General features: G+C 42.9%; 1 protein-coding gene across 6 annotated transcripts in view; it reads left to right on the top strand.

Moving 5' to 3' along the window:
• The first annotated feature begins 27 nt into the window (after window positions 1-27).
• The window catches only part of LOC118982947 (zinc finger protein 568-like), a 28,590-nt gene continuing 14,483 nt past the window's right edge, over window positions 28-14,134 (top strand). The window contains exons 1-3 of one of the 6 annotated variants that reach the window (XM_037040138.1): window positions 28-294; window positions 798-881; window positions 1,340-1,388. In XM_037040138.1, the coding sequence (XP_036896033.1) occupies window positions 1,380-1,388 (9 nt within the window). In that variant the 5' untranslated portion in view covers window positions 28-294; window positions 798-881; window positions 1,340-1,379. Of the gene's footprint in view, window positions 295-373; window positions 579-605; window positions 693-797; window positions 882-1,339; window positions 1,389-14,134 lie in introns of those variants that run through there. The other 5 variants (XM_037040141.1, XM_037040137.1, XM_037040140.1 and 2 more) reach the window with 5 other exon arrangements.

The following is a 14,134-nucleotide window of genomic DNA, read 5'->3' as shown; positions in this document are numbered from 1 at the left end:
ACCTATCAGAACCGAGCTTCCTCGAAGGCGTGGAATGACACTGGATGGAGACACTCGAGCCGGCCAGACCCTAGCAGGAATGTTGCTCTTCTGGACTACATTTCCCTGACAGCTTCGCGGCACGAGCCGTTTCCTGCCGGACTTGGCTGGCTTGTGGTGAGTCTGAAGGAGTTCGGACACAAAGTGTCGGTGTATCCCTAGCGGCCTAGCTCACTAATTTGCTGCGGAACCGAGGAGACTGGCGTGCGAGGTCCACGGAGAAGTGGACGTTAAGGACCCCTGGGGCGGGACAGGGTCTGTCTGGGGTCTTAAATGTTTGGGGGGGGGGTGCTGTTGGGCGTGCCCAGGATGCATGTCCACGCTTGGAAAATAAAGGGCGTCGGAAAGGGCGGAGGTGTCGAGGCTGCTTGCCCTCCCTCCGAGTAGGGAGGTATCTGCCCCGCGCCTGTCCTGGGTGGGTGTAGTTTCAGGCTGGCGGTGTCGGGAGGTCAGGGGTATACCAGCCGTAGAGTGAGTGTCTGGCCTCGGCGGGAAGTCCTTGCGATGCTCCCTCGACCAGCAGTGCCTGCCGGGCCGCGGTGAGTGCACTGTCCAAGCGGGGCTTTCTTTGGCCCTGTGCGGGAGAAGCCTACGTGGCCACAACGCGGTCTCTGCCTGTACCGCTAGAACTGGGAAGGGCGCCTTCCTTGTTTGTAGGTTCCTGGTAAACGCTGGGCGGGATCGGGCGGTGGGTGGCTTCTGGGCCCCTACTTCTGACTCCGAGTGCATTTCGAGCCTCAACCTCCCTTACCTTCTAGCAGCGGAAACTGATAACCGCCGCCATTCGCTCTCCAGCACTGTGACTGACCACCTCTTGGGGGCTATTTTCTGCCGTCCAGCGGGTTTGTATAACTTCGGGCTGGGAACTCCTCGTACTTTTTGTCCTTTCACCGTGTGTTCGCCGGGGATCCAGTCCCATAGAGGTTCCTCCACACTAGAAGACGGGGTTGTGAGGACTCTGACAGATGGGTTCATTTAACTTTATCTTGGAGCCACAATTTTGAACTCAAAGAACATAAATATAACATATTGGGTTTACAAGAGCCCAAAGTCAGGCTGTTATGGAAGAAGGCAGCCACAGTCTGGGATTCTTTTCCCAGTACTCCCGTCGAGACCCCTAAGGTTACCTACTCTGAGCTGACGGGAGAGAATGGAGTTGCAGGCTTCTTTGGCTTTGGGCTCCCTCTTAGTGCCTGGGGTGGGGCAGGGATTTATTCTGACTTGGCCTCCTCTGGGAACCAGGGAGGGACTCTTGACTCCTAGTTCCTTAATCTTCATCCCACCTTTTCTCTTCTTTCAGAATCAGAACTGGAGAAGAGAACTGCTGTGCATCAGAAGTCATGGCGGAGGTAAGTTGTATGTGGCACTTTCTTCTTGGAAAGAGCTTGTAGTTTTTTCAGAACATTCTCCTGTTTCAGGATTCTACGTAAAAAAATTACTGTAGTGATTTGGAGAAAGGGGAAGAGAAGGGGAAAACTACATTTAGGGAGCAGTTTTCCTAACCCAGTCAGGAGCCTAAACAAGGGCTCTGAACTAGAATTTTTCACTTTCCTGGATTTTGTTCAATCCCACAGACAGTCTTGATAGAATGTGCCTCAGTGATTTGGCAGGAAAGTTGACCAACAGAATAAGATTACTCCTATCTCACTAACTTCTTTGCTGTCCCCTCCAGGGTCACGTGTAAGAGCCAGTTCACTTCCAAATTTCTGATAGCCTGGTATGCCTGTCTGCTCTCTTCAGTTCTAGATATTATTTTCTTCATGATAGAAATAACCTAATTGCTCTTTCTAATGATTAAGGTAATACAGGATTCCTGCAAAAATTTCAGTACTCGAGAAGCTTATTAAGAAAGTTTGTCATCCATGGCCCCACCATTTAGAGATAGTCACTATTACTATTTCCAAATTATATTATCTACACATATGTTTAGGTGTGTAATTTTGTTTTAAAATGGGATTATGTTACTGATAGAAGCAACTAATTTATTGTGTTTGTTTTAAGCCACTTGTAGTTTGAAATACTTTATGTGTGTTAAGTTGCTGAATCCACATAAGATAGGTCTGACTATATTTCATTAATTCTATGACGCACTTTTCTTTCACATCAGGATGAATTTTGCAGTTTCTGGCAATCGTAGTTTCATAGATGGCATTTTTTCCCCTTCCTAGTGTATAAAGTAATGATAGCTTTACAATAAATGCCATCTCAGAATTGGTTAAATATGTTATTATTCTAAGTTAAAAGATGAAATAGACTCCATTAAGTCACTTGCCCCCAAATTACAGATTAATAAAGGATACAACTGGGGATTTCTAAATTGCCTACTGATTTTCTTTACCTACTTGTCAAAGAGTGTTATCTTTCTTGGTTTATTTTAAATAAGCATGTACATCAAGCATATTTTCTCTTTGTTATTTGTAAGTTGTTTTAGAAATATTCTTTTCACACTCTTCTTAGTGTGTATTTTTAGATTCAGAGATTTCAGGAAATCTTGTCTTCCCTTCATGTCACGCCAGATGGTATTCCTTACTATAAAAATAGAAAAGTCTCTCATATTTTCCTAAAATTTTTTTTCTTTTGCCTGTAAAATTTAATCTTTAAGGTATCTGGTGTGAGATATGATCTAAGAATGTTGGCTGTCAAATTCCTAGTTTGGAGTGTTTATTTAGGTTTTTTAAATGACTTTGGAGTAAACGGTTTTAAAGAATAGTATACTATTTATAGTATGTTCAGGGTTTTTTTTCCTAGATGTATCTGAGTGTACCAGCTCTTTACTAATGCTGGCTGGTCAATTCTCAAGAATTTTTTTTTATATATTTTATTGATTATGCCATTACAGTTGTCCCGTTCCCCCCATTCCCCTCCTTCACTCCCCTCCACCTTGTACACCCCTCCCCCAACATTCCCCCCCTTTCGTTCATGTCCATGTATCACAAGTTCTTTAGATTCTATATTTCCCATAGTATTCCTGCCCTCCCCCCTATTTTCTATGTACCGTCTATGCTACTTATTCTCTGTACCTCTTCCCCTCTCTCCTCCTCCCATTCCCCTGTTGCTAACCCTCCATGTGATCTCCATTTCTATGTTTCCGCTCCCGATGTAGCTGTCCTCTTAGTTTGCTTTTTGTTTTAGGTGTTCCTTTCACTGTTCATATTTTTGTCTTCTTTTTCATAGGTAAGTCCCTTTAACATTTCATATAATAAGGGCTTGGTGATGATGAACTCCTTGAATTTGACCTTATCTGAGAAGCACTTTATCTGCCCTTCCATTCTAAATGAAAGCTTTGCTGGATAGAGCAATCTTGGATGTAGGCCTTTGGATTTCATGACTTGGAATACTTCTTTCCAGCCCCTTCTTGCCTGTAAGGTCTCTTTTGAGAAATCCGCTGACAGTCTGATGGGCACTCCTTTGTGTGCCCACCCTTTGCTAAGGGTGTCTGTCCCCTTATCTCTTGCTGCTTGTAGAATTCTCTCCTTCATTCTAATCTTGGCTGATGTAATTATGATGTGCCTTGGTGTGTTCCTTCTTGGGTCCAACTTCTTTGGGACTCTCTGAGCTTCCTGGACTTCCTGGAAGTCTATTTCCTTTGCCAGACTGGGGAAGTTCTCCTTTATTATTTGTTCAAATAAGTTTTCCATTCGTGGCTGTTCCTCTTCCCCTTCTGGTACCCCTATAATTTGGATGTTGGAATGTTTCAAGATATCCTGGAGGTTCGTAAGCCTCTCCTCAGTTTTTGGAATTCTTGTTTCTTCCTTCTTTTCTATTTAGTTGTTCCTTTCTTCCTTCTGGTCCACTCCCTTGATTTGAGTCCCAGTTTCCTTTCTATCACTATTGGTTTCCTGTGCATTTCCCTTCATTTCAATCAGCCTAGCCTTCATATGTTCCTCTAATTTGTGGCTGAAATCAACCAATTCTGTGAGCATCCTGATCACCAGTGTTTGGAACTGTGCATCTGAAAGGCTGGCTATTTCTTGGTCACTTAGAATTATAGGCTCTGGGTCTTTGAGCTGTTCTTGAGTCATAATGTTTGGTCTGTTCCCACCTGTTATGTTTGAGGGGCGGAGCCAGGGGGGACCCAGTTGCTGGGTTGTGACACTGTATGTGGGGGCGGGGTCAGAGAGGGAAAAAAAATGGCACTTTGCTCCACTCTACTCCCTCTCAGATTTCTGTCCCCTCTGCGGCTTCCCACAAGCAAATTGGGCCCTTCTGGTGCTGGTTCCGGGTGTGTGGGCCCATGCACTGTCCAGGACCTTGTGGGTCTCTCCAACGAACTCTCTGTGGGCCTGGGAGCCTCCCCTGGCCCCTCGACCCAGAGAAAGTCTTTCCAATTGGTGCTTTCAGGCTCTAATTGCCATCTTTGGGGCCCCGGCCTGAGCAGTCTGTCTCACTATTTGCTCCCTCACATGGTCTATCTGCTCACAAATGTGTGACCACAGTCAGCCAGCCGCCCTGTGCCCTCACTGGGTCTGCCCGTCGCCACCCCACACCTGGGATCCACCAACTGCCTCTGCTTCCACTCTTGGGTCGGTGGGACCAAATGGTCCCTCCAGCCCGATCCCACTCCGATGCTGAATCCGCCCCTCCTACTGATTTGGCTGAGTGGCTCGGTGTTGTCTGACTTCCGTACAGTTCAATTTTCACTGTTTTGGCTGCATTTTTGTTTCTAAAACTTAGCTGTCTTTAAATTTAGTTGTGGGAGCCAATTCTCAAGAATTTCTTTCTCTCTAAAGACTAAGAATAGTCTTTATATTATGCATATGTCTGTTTTTTTTCCTTTCTCTTTGACTTCTAAATTCTGTGAGGACTTATACATTTACCTTTGTGGGGGCGACTTTCCTCCCAAGTCCCCCCATGTGCCACAGATGAAAGTAAACATGACTGAGACATGATGTGATCTACTTAGGGAAAAGTGGCCATTTTCCCAGAAGAAAAAGGCCGTGAGCACTGGCCAGTTTCTCAGGGGAAAAAGGCCTCCAGCCCCTTCCTCCAGGGCCTTTTATTGGGTTCTAATACACAGGAATACAGGGTGGCAAGGATCAAACAGTAGATAATATTTCGAAAAAATCTGAGGGCTTAGTGTGAGTCAGAGTCTGTCAGGAACAGAGTTTTAGGGTTTCGTGCTCAAACCCTTAACATGAATGAAAGCACTCTTAGCAGAGCAGAGTTCACAGGTTTATCAGGAAGTCTTTGTGACGCCGGATTTTTCCCCAGGACACGCTCTAGCAAGGCAAGGAGCTGCGCAACACAGGTTTTCAGGCTTAAGTAGATTAGAGCAGGAAGCGCTCCTCCCAGAGGAGATAGGAACTCGGGCTAGGTCAGAATAGCAGGGGGGAGGGTCCATCACTCCCTTTGTTTCAGCCCCCTGAGTCCTTCCATGATGGCCTCCCAAGTGATCTGATGGAGTCTGGCTTAGGTTGCCGCCCGCTGTGAGGGGTCTTACCGGTCATTGACTTCCGACTTCCGACCAAGCTTTGGGGGCAGGGAAAGGAAACTGAGGCAGTGTTTGCTACCAGAGACAAGCTTTGTCTCCTGTAGCTCCCATTCCAAAGGTTGTCCCTCACCCTTAGCCACAAGGGGTAGAGTTAAAATTCCTAGAACCAGGCAGAGCGGTCCACAACATATCTTCCCATTCCCATCGTAACCAGAAACGTCCTAAGATTCTCAGGAAAGGACTACATTTCTTAGTACATTTTGGTAAGATACCTCAACGTGTACTTAAACTGGCAACCTCGAGATTCTCCAACTCCTATCTCCTTGTCTTCCCAATGTTCAAAATGTGCCAGATGTCATTGCTTCTGATCACTCTCTGCCCTGCAGCCTCCCTCCATTGTCTGTGTACCGATCAGACCTTTGTGGAAGCGAATAGCGCGTTGACCTGGTCATAGGGTTCCCTGGCTCTGCTTTTACTTCTCACCGATAAAATAGTCTAGTCATGTGACTTCTTTTATTTAGTGAATCCCTGTTACCTTCAGTATAATGTGCCAACTATTTCATATTCACTACATATTGTTTTGCAGATGTGTTGTATTTATTGCGTACATATACTAAAAAGTACATTCTGTGTTTACCAGAGTACCAGTCCTAATATTGGAGTGAAATCTTGAGTGAGAATGTTTTTATTCCTGCCAGGGATGATCTGTCATCCAAGACCTGGTTGTCCAAACCTTTTGGACTTCACTTTGGACATCATCACTTCTGGATAGACTCCCAGAATCCCTCACCAGTTACTCCAGTTTGCTTGCTTTTCCAACACAGGATGCAGCTAGTCTCTTCTTCTCAGCATCACCTTTCTCTGCTCCCTCCGTCACTCTCTTCTAAGTAGTTCCCAGAAGTCACAGTGCTCTCTCTTGCTTCTATTGCACAAGAAATACAAGAGGGGTGTTTATTCTAACAACCCCTTTTTTCTGCATTCTGTGAAGCCTGCTTCAGTCTCCTAATTATGCTCGTGACTCTGCTACATTCCCCCATGCTGCATCTGTTGTTATCACACTGTGGTGCAAGTATGTTTTTCTCACACTGTGGTGCAAGTATGTTTTTATCACACTGTGGTGCAAGTATGTTTTTAAGACTGGTTTTATTAACTATTGAATAATAGAAAATGTATAAGGTATGATAAATGACGGAGCACCCAGATTTAAAGAAGTAGAACGTTAATTATTGTTAAAAACTCCATGTGTGCCAAGAGTTATCCCTATGCAATTCCCTTCCCTACCTAAGGTTCTGATTACATAGTTGACCTTTTCGGAATCGCCAGCCTCAACCCTGACTCATCTAATTAGCAAAAACTAACAGGTATGGCCTTCTGGCCCACCATAAATAACAGACGCTTCTTTTATTTTTATTTTTTATTTTTTTATTTTATTTTATTTTATTTTTATTTATCTTTAGAGGGGAAGGAGAGAGGGAGAGAAATATCAATGTATGGTTGCCTTTTGTGCGTTCCCTGCTGGTAGTTAGCCTGCAAGGAACTGGCCTGCAACCCAGGCATGTGCCCTGACTGGGAATTGAACCACGATCGTCTGGTTCGCAGGCCCGTGCTCAATCCACTGAGCTACGCCAGCCAGGGTCAGACGCTTCTTTTATAACAGGGGGATACCCCTTAGAAATGGAGGGGGTTAGGAATCTCCAAGGACTGCTCATGAGCAGCAGCCACTGTGCAGGTGCAGTAACTAGCGTGCATTGCCCAGGCAACGGGGACAGTGGGGCATGACTCAGCAGAAAGAGCCATGCAGGGCACATGCATGGGCCAGGGAAGTGATTGGACACAAAGACGTAGCTTCCTATCTCTTTCATCCACACGGGATTCTAGATCTTTTTTCAAATCAGAGATTGTGGAAACCCCACGCTCTTTGCTTTCCCATCCCTTTGCTGGTCTGGTTTGGCTTCCAGCCCCAGTTCCTGTGCTGGCGGGCCTTGGAGACATGTGGTCCAGGAATGTTCCCAGTGCCGCACCCTGAGTGCCAGGAATACAGCTGACCCTGGGCTGGTATGATAAAAGAGTGGGAGGACTGGCCAGTGGATCCTGGAGGCCACGTGGCCAAGCAGCAAGCCCCGTGCCCTCCCCCACATGAAAGCCATGCCAGTACTAGTAACTGGAGCAAGCACTCCCAAGGCCTGCCTGACCAGGAGTGCAGCTGCACAGGCAAGCTGAGACGGAAGAGACAGGGAAGAAATACTGGACCAGCAGGCAGAAGCTGAGGGAGGAGCAGCACACTCTTAAGTGGGACTTCGGTTAGTGCACACAGACTTCAAGGAATGTCTTTGGTAGACTGACCAGAAACGTGCTGCAGCTGCCTGATCTTTCCAAGGACAGTACCTTTAAATGGGAAAAAGAATTCCGATGCAACCTAGGACTGGGCCTTGCAGAGGGTAGCAGGGCTATTTTTCTTTGGATATTTTGGAAGAATGGACTCCAGGCAGAAACCTGCCTCATTGCAAATTGTATAGTCGATAAATAAAAGGTGCCCTTTCCTTTCCACTGAACTCTGTCTCCAGAGTTTTGCCTTTTTTGCAGCAAGTGGTAGGACCCCCACTGGATGGTTCTGTAACACTATCACTGGTGAAATCCCAAGTGCTTTGAAATTACAGCTCATGAGGTCGGCAAAGGAAAGAACCTCTCTTTGGAAGTCAAACCTTAATATAATAGTCACTCTTCCTCTGTACTTCATTGGCAGTCCTCTCATTAATTAAGTTTCCATATACATCCATTGGTCTGTTCTGTCCTTTCTAATAAGCAACTGGTCTATCTTTCTATCCCTGTACCAAAACCACATTATTGTAAGACAGCTGTGTAATAAAGTTTGATACTTGGTAAGTCATGTTCTTTTTTTAAACATATTTTATTGGTTATGCTATTACAGTTGTCCCATTTTCCCCTTTACTCCCCTCTACCCTGCACACCCTCTCCCACCCACATCCCCCCGCTTTAGTTCATGTCCATGTGTCATACTTATAAGGTCTTTAGCTTCTACATTTCCCATCCTATTCTTAACTGCCCCCCCCCCGTCTATTTCCTCCCTACCGTCTATGCTACTTATTCTCTGTACCTTTTCTCCCTCTCTCCTCCTCCCACTACCCTGTTGCTAACCCTCCATGTGATCTCCATTTCTGTGGTTCTGTTCCTGTTCTATTGTTTGCTTAGTTTGCTTTTTTATTTTAGGTGTGGTTGTTAATAATTGTGAGTTTGCTGTCATTTTACTGTACATGTTTTTTATCTTCTTTTTCCTAGAGAAGTCCCTTTAACATTTCATATAATAAGGGCTTGGTGATGAGGAACTCCTTTAACCTTATCTGAGAAGCATTTTACCTGCCTTTTCATTCTAAATGAAAGCTTTACTGGATAGAACAATCTTAGATGTACGTCCTTGCATTTCATGACTTGGAATACTTCTTTCCAGCCCCTTCTTGCCTGTAAGGTCTCTTTTGAGAAATCTGCTGACAGTCTGATGGACACTCCTTTGTAGGTGACTGTCCTCTTAGCTCTTGCTGCTTCTAGCATTCTCTTCTTCATTTTTATCTTGGCTAATGTAATTATCATGTGCCTTGGTGTGTTCCTCCTTGAGTCCACCTTCTTTGGGACTCTCTGAGCTTCCTGGACTTCCTGGGAGCTTATTGCCTTTGCCAGATTGGGGAAGTTCTCCTTTATTATTTGTTCAAATAAGTTTTCCATTCATGGCTGTTCCTCTTCCCCTTCTGGTACCCCTATAATTTGGATGTTGGAGTGTTTCAAGATGTCCTGGAGGTTCCTAAGCCTCTCCTCATTTTTTGAAATTCTTGTTTCTTCCTTCTTTTCTGTTTGTTTGGTTGTTTCTTTCTTCCTTCTGGTTCATTCCATTGATTTGAGTCCCAATTTCCTTCCCATCACTGTTGGTTCCCTGTACCTTTTCTTTTATTTCACTTAGCATGAAATAATTTTTTCATCTAATTTGTGGCCAAATTCAATCAGTTCTGTGAGCATCCTGATCACCATTGCTTTGAACTGTATATCTGATAGGTTGGCTATCTCTTTGTCACTTAGTTGTATTTTTTCTGGAGCTTTGATATGTTCTTTCATTTGGGCCATTTTTTGTGTGTGTTGACACACGTGTTACATAGAAAGGGGAGGAGCCTTAGGTGTTCACCAGTGCGGGGCAACCCGGTAGCTGATGCTATATGTGGGGTAGGGGTCCAAGAGGGAACAAAGGCGCTTACTCCACTCTCTGCTGGACTTCAGTCACTTCTGCCACTTCCCCCAAGCAAACTGGGCCCTTCTGGTACTGATTCCAGTATGGGTGGGTTTCTGTACATTTTAGGACTCTGTGGATCTCTCCAGTGAACTATCCTGTGAGACTGGGAGTCTCTCCTGGCACCTCAACCCCCACGGATGTTTTCACTTGGTGTTTTGAGGCTTTATTTCCCCACTCTGGAACTGTGGGTTGCGTGGTCTGTATCACTCCCCAGTTTTGCCTGGTTTATCTGTGTGTGTATGTGGGACTGCCCAGTTCTGAGAGCCACCCTGTGCCTGTGCCCCTCCACACTACACTGCCTTGCTGGGCCCTCCCGCTGCCACCCTGCGCGCCCAGGGTCCTCCAGCTGCTGCTTTGCATGCCTGGGATCTGCCAACCAAAGCTTTTTGTGCTTTTTTTCTGCTGCAAACCCTCTCCACCCGGCCTCCCAACTCTGCCCCTCCTACTGGTCTGGATGAATGTGTCTACCTTAACGCCTTCATTGTTGGACTTCCATACAGTTCAGTTTTCTGTCAGTACTGGTTGTTATTTTGTTTCAAAATTTTTGTTGTCCTTATTTTGGTTGTGCGAGGAGGCACAGTGTGTCTACCTATGCCTCCATCTTGGACGGAAGTGCTTGATACTTCATTAAGTCATGTTCTTTTTCTACAGTGTTGTTCTCCAGGAGTCTCATCGCTGTTCCCTGGCCTTTGGATTCTGGCATAAATGTTAGATTAGGTTGATCAAGTTTCCTAGAAATCCACTTGGCATATCAACTTGTACTACATTGACTCTGGTCAGTCTAGAGAGGGTTCACATTGTTAAAGCTGTTTTCCTCTCCCCTTACTGGTATAACTGCGTATGTAGGTCTTTATACAATGTTTTTTTTTAAGATTCTACTTATTTATTTTTAGAGAGAGGAGGAGGGAGAGAGAAAGAAGGGGAGAGAAACATCAGTATGTCGTTGCCTCTTGTGTTCCCCTAACTAGAGGCCTGGCCCATAACCCAGAGCACAACCCGTGCATGTGCTCTGACTGGGAATTGAACCAGTGACCTTTTTTTCACAGGCCGGCATTCAATCCACTGAGCTATACCAGCCAGGGCTATAAAATGTTTTTTAGTAAAATTTTATAATTAGAGTTTTACACATCTTTTGTTAATTTTATTCCTGGTATTAGCAACCTCAAGGGGTTTGCCACTTGGGGTGTTCTATTAAACAATGAAACATGGCTATTGATGGGTAGTTTTATTTACTTGCAACAAGTAAAGGAGACAGAGGATTCACATTCAAAGCTCTGTCTCCAGGAAGAGAGGTTTAGCCATTGTTATACACACTGTTTAGTTAATTAAACATCGATACTGTCTTTGCTATATTTATCTGGTTGAGTTCTTGTCAACCCCATCCCGTTTACAACTGCATCTACAAAATACTGTGCTACATTTTAACGTTTAACAAGAACCTTGAGACCCTTATCCTATCTAACAGTAGGAATTTTTGTATTTTGTGGTGTTTGTAAATGGTATTAAGTTTTAAACATAATTTCCTCATTGTTTCTGGTATAGAGATATGAAACTTATATTTAGATATTGATTTTAGATCATCCAACCTGCTGAACTTTCATTCTAATATCTTGCAGATTCCTTTGGATTTGGGAGTCTTCTAACTAGATAATTATAGCATGGGTGAATAAGGACACTTTTTATCTGTAAATAATTATATTACCTGTGAATACAGTGTTTTCCTTTTTTAGCCTTCATTTTTGTTCTAATTTTTTCTCTTTGACTTTATTTTTTTATTAGTTTTTCATTTTAATTGTTGTTCAAGTACAGTTTTCTGTCTTTTACTCTCATCCTAGCCTACCCACTCGGCCCTCCTCCCTCCCTCCCCTTTTACCTCCCCCCCCCCTAGTTTTTGTCCATGTGTCTTTTATACTTGTTCCTGTAAACCCTTCCCCTTTTTCCCTGAAATTCCCTCCCCTCTTCCCTCTGGACACTGTCAGCCTGTTCTCTATTTCAGTGTCTTCGGTTATATTTTGCTTGTTTTATTGTTTTGTTCTTTAGGTTCCTGGTAAAGATGAGATCATATGGTATTTGTCTTTCACCACCTGGCTTATTTCACTTCGCATAATGCTTTCCATTTTCATCCATGCTGTTGCAAAGGGTAGGAGCGCCTTCTTTCTTTCTGCTGTATAGAGTTCCATTGTATAAATGTACCTTGGTTTTTGGATCCATTAATTTACTGATGGGCACCTAGGTTGCTTCCAGCTCTTGGCTATTATAAATTGTGCTGCTGTGAACATCGGGGTGCATAGGTTCTTTTGGATTGGTGCTTCAGGGTTCTTAGGATATAATCCCAGCAGTGGAATTGCTGGGTCAAAAGGCACATCCATTTTTAGTTTCCTGAGAAAATTTCATACTGTTTTCCATAGTGGTTGCACCAGTCTGCAATCCTACCAACAGTGCACTAGGGTTCCCTTTTGTTCTAATTTTTTTCTTGCTACACTGGTTTCCCTTGGGAGTGTGGGGAGATGCATCAAGTACATTGTTACATTATTTATAATCTTTACTTCATGCGATTTTGTTATAACTGGTCTGAGCAAGGCCATTTTCTTGTTCTGATTATTTATTTCTTATCTTTTATTTCATCTACTATTTCTCCATAGGCTGTCTTATTAATGTGCATCTTTTTATTAGTATGTATTTGTACAAAATGGTTATCTATGTTAAAGCCCAATGTGTTCAGTTTTTCTGAATCCTCCACATGTGATTGATTTTGGATGAGTACATTGTTCTCTATGTGGCCATTGTATAAAGCTTGTTAATTTTTTTTACTGACTTTTTGTCTGCTGTATCTATCAATTTTGAGTGATGTGTTCTCCCATAATGGTGAGGATTTGTTATTTTTTTCTGTGTGTCTGTGTCTGTATAGAACATACTTATTTTTTAGGTGTGTGTGAAAGTTATCTTTAGCCTCTTCTAGTCATTCTGGATATTTATGTTTTGGATATGTCTCATAAACAGAATATAATTTGGCTTGGTCTTTTTTACCAACTTATCTTTTATTTTTTTTAAAGATTGTATTTGTTAGAGTGTGGGGAAGGGAGAGAGAAAGAAAGGGATTGACATCAATGTACAAGACAGACATTGCTCAGTTGCCTCTTACATGCCCGACTCAGGGACCTGGCCCACACCCCAGGCATGTAGCCTGACCAGGAATAGAACTGGTAACTTTCACTTTGCAGGGTGATGCCCAACCCACTGAGCCGCACCAGTCATGGCTACCAACTTTATCTTTTAATGAGACCACTTAGTCTATTAGTGGTTGTAATTTGATGTAATTGAAAGTATAATTACTGACTTAGTTTGTGCTTTTTATTATAACTTTTCCGTAATTTAAACATCTCATTTTATTTCCCCTTTGTGAGTTTGAAAGTTAGAAACTAGTCTGTTTATTTACTGATTACCTTAGAAATTTTAACATACTTTCTTAACTTATCATTGTCCAAAACTAAAAAACATATTTATGCTCTTGTTGAATAGTGTAAAGAAATAGGATGTTCCAGTTGTTAAAATAACTTATGTTGTTATCAGGTATTTTTCTGCCATCATTTTTTATCCCATAAAACATTTTTATTATTTTATATGTGAATGTTAGCTTAGGTTATCCACACTTTACTGCCACTTTCTTCATTCACCACTGTTATGTCTCAAATCCTCTAAATGGTATTTTTCTTCAGATGGAAGTATGTACATACTGTAATGAATTTCTAGGGAGGGTTGCTTATTTGTTTGTTCTTAAATATCTTTATTTGCCCTCATTTATCAAGATAATTTTCTTTTAACCTACTGAGATAGTCTGCTGTCTTCTGGATAGCATTGTTGCCATTGAATAGTCATCTGTTTTTCTTTTGTAGATAGTTTCTTTAGTCCAAAATTACTTTTAACATATCTATTTGCTTTTAATGCTCTGAAGTTTTGCTATAATTGTCTAGGATTTCTTTTTATTTATCCTGTTTAAAACTCAATGGACTTATGAATAATACTTTCTTTTGCCAGTTCTGAAAACTTTATGTCTTCAATTACTAAATTTTTAAAAGTTTTTTCTTTTTCCTTCTAGAACTCCAGTTTGATATCTCTTAAACCTTCTCACTTTATATTCTTAACTTTTATACTTTCTTACATTGTCTTTCTTCTTTTTTTAATCCTCACCCAAGGACATGTTTACTGATTTTAGAGAGAAGGTAAAGGAGCGAAGGGTGGAGAGAGAAAAAGAGAGAGAAATATTTATTAGTTGCCTCCTGTATGCATCTCAACTAGGGCCGGAACCTGCAATCCAGGGATGCACCCTGCCAGGAATCAAAAACAATGACCTTTCCATCTAGAGGACAATG

The sequence above is a fragment of the Sturnira hondurensis genome, unplaced genomic scaffold (assembly GCF_014824575.4).
Source record: "Sturnira hondurensis isolate 20B ecotype Veracruz unplaced genomic scaffold, ASM1482457v3 Scaffold0002597, whole genome shotgun sequence".
Taxonomy (NCBI): domain Eukaryota; kingdom Metazoa; phylum Chordata; class Mammalia; order Chiroptera; family Phyllostomidae; genus Sturnira; species Sturnira hondurensis.
Note: the sequence above shows the minus strand (reverse complement) of the source record. Positions and strands in the feature narration are given on the sequence as shown.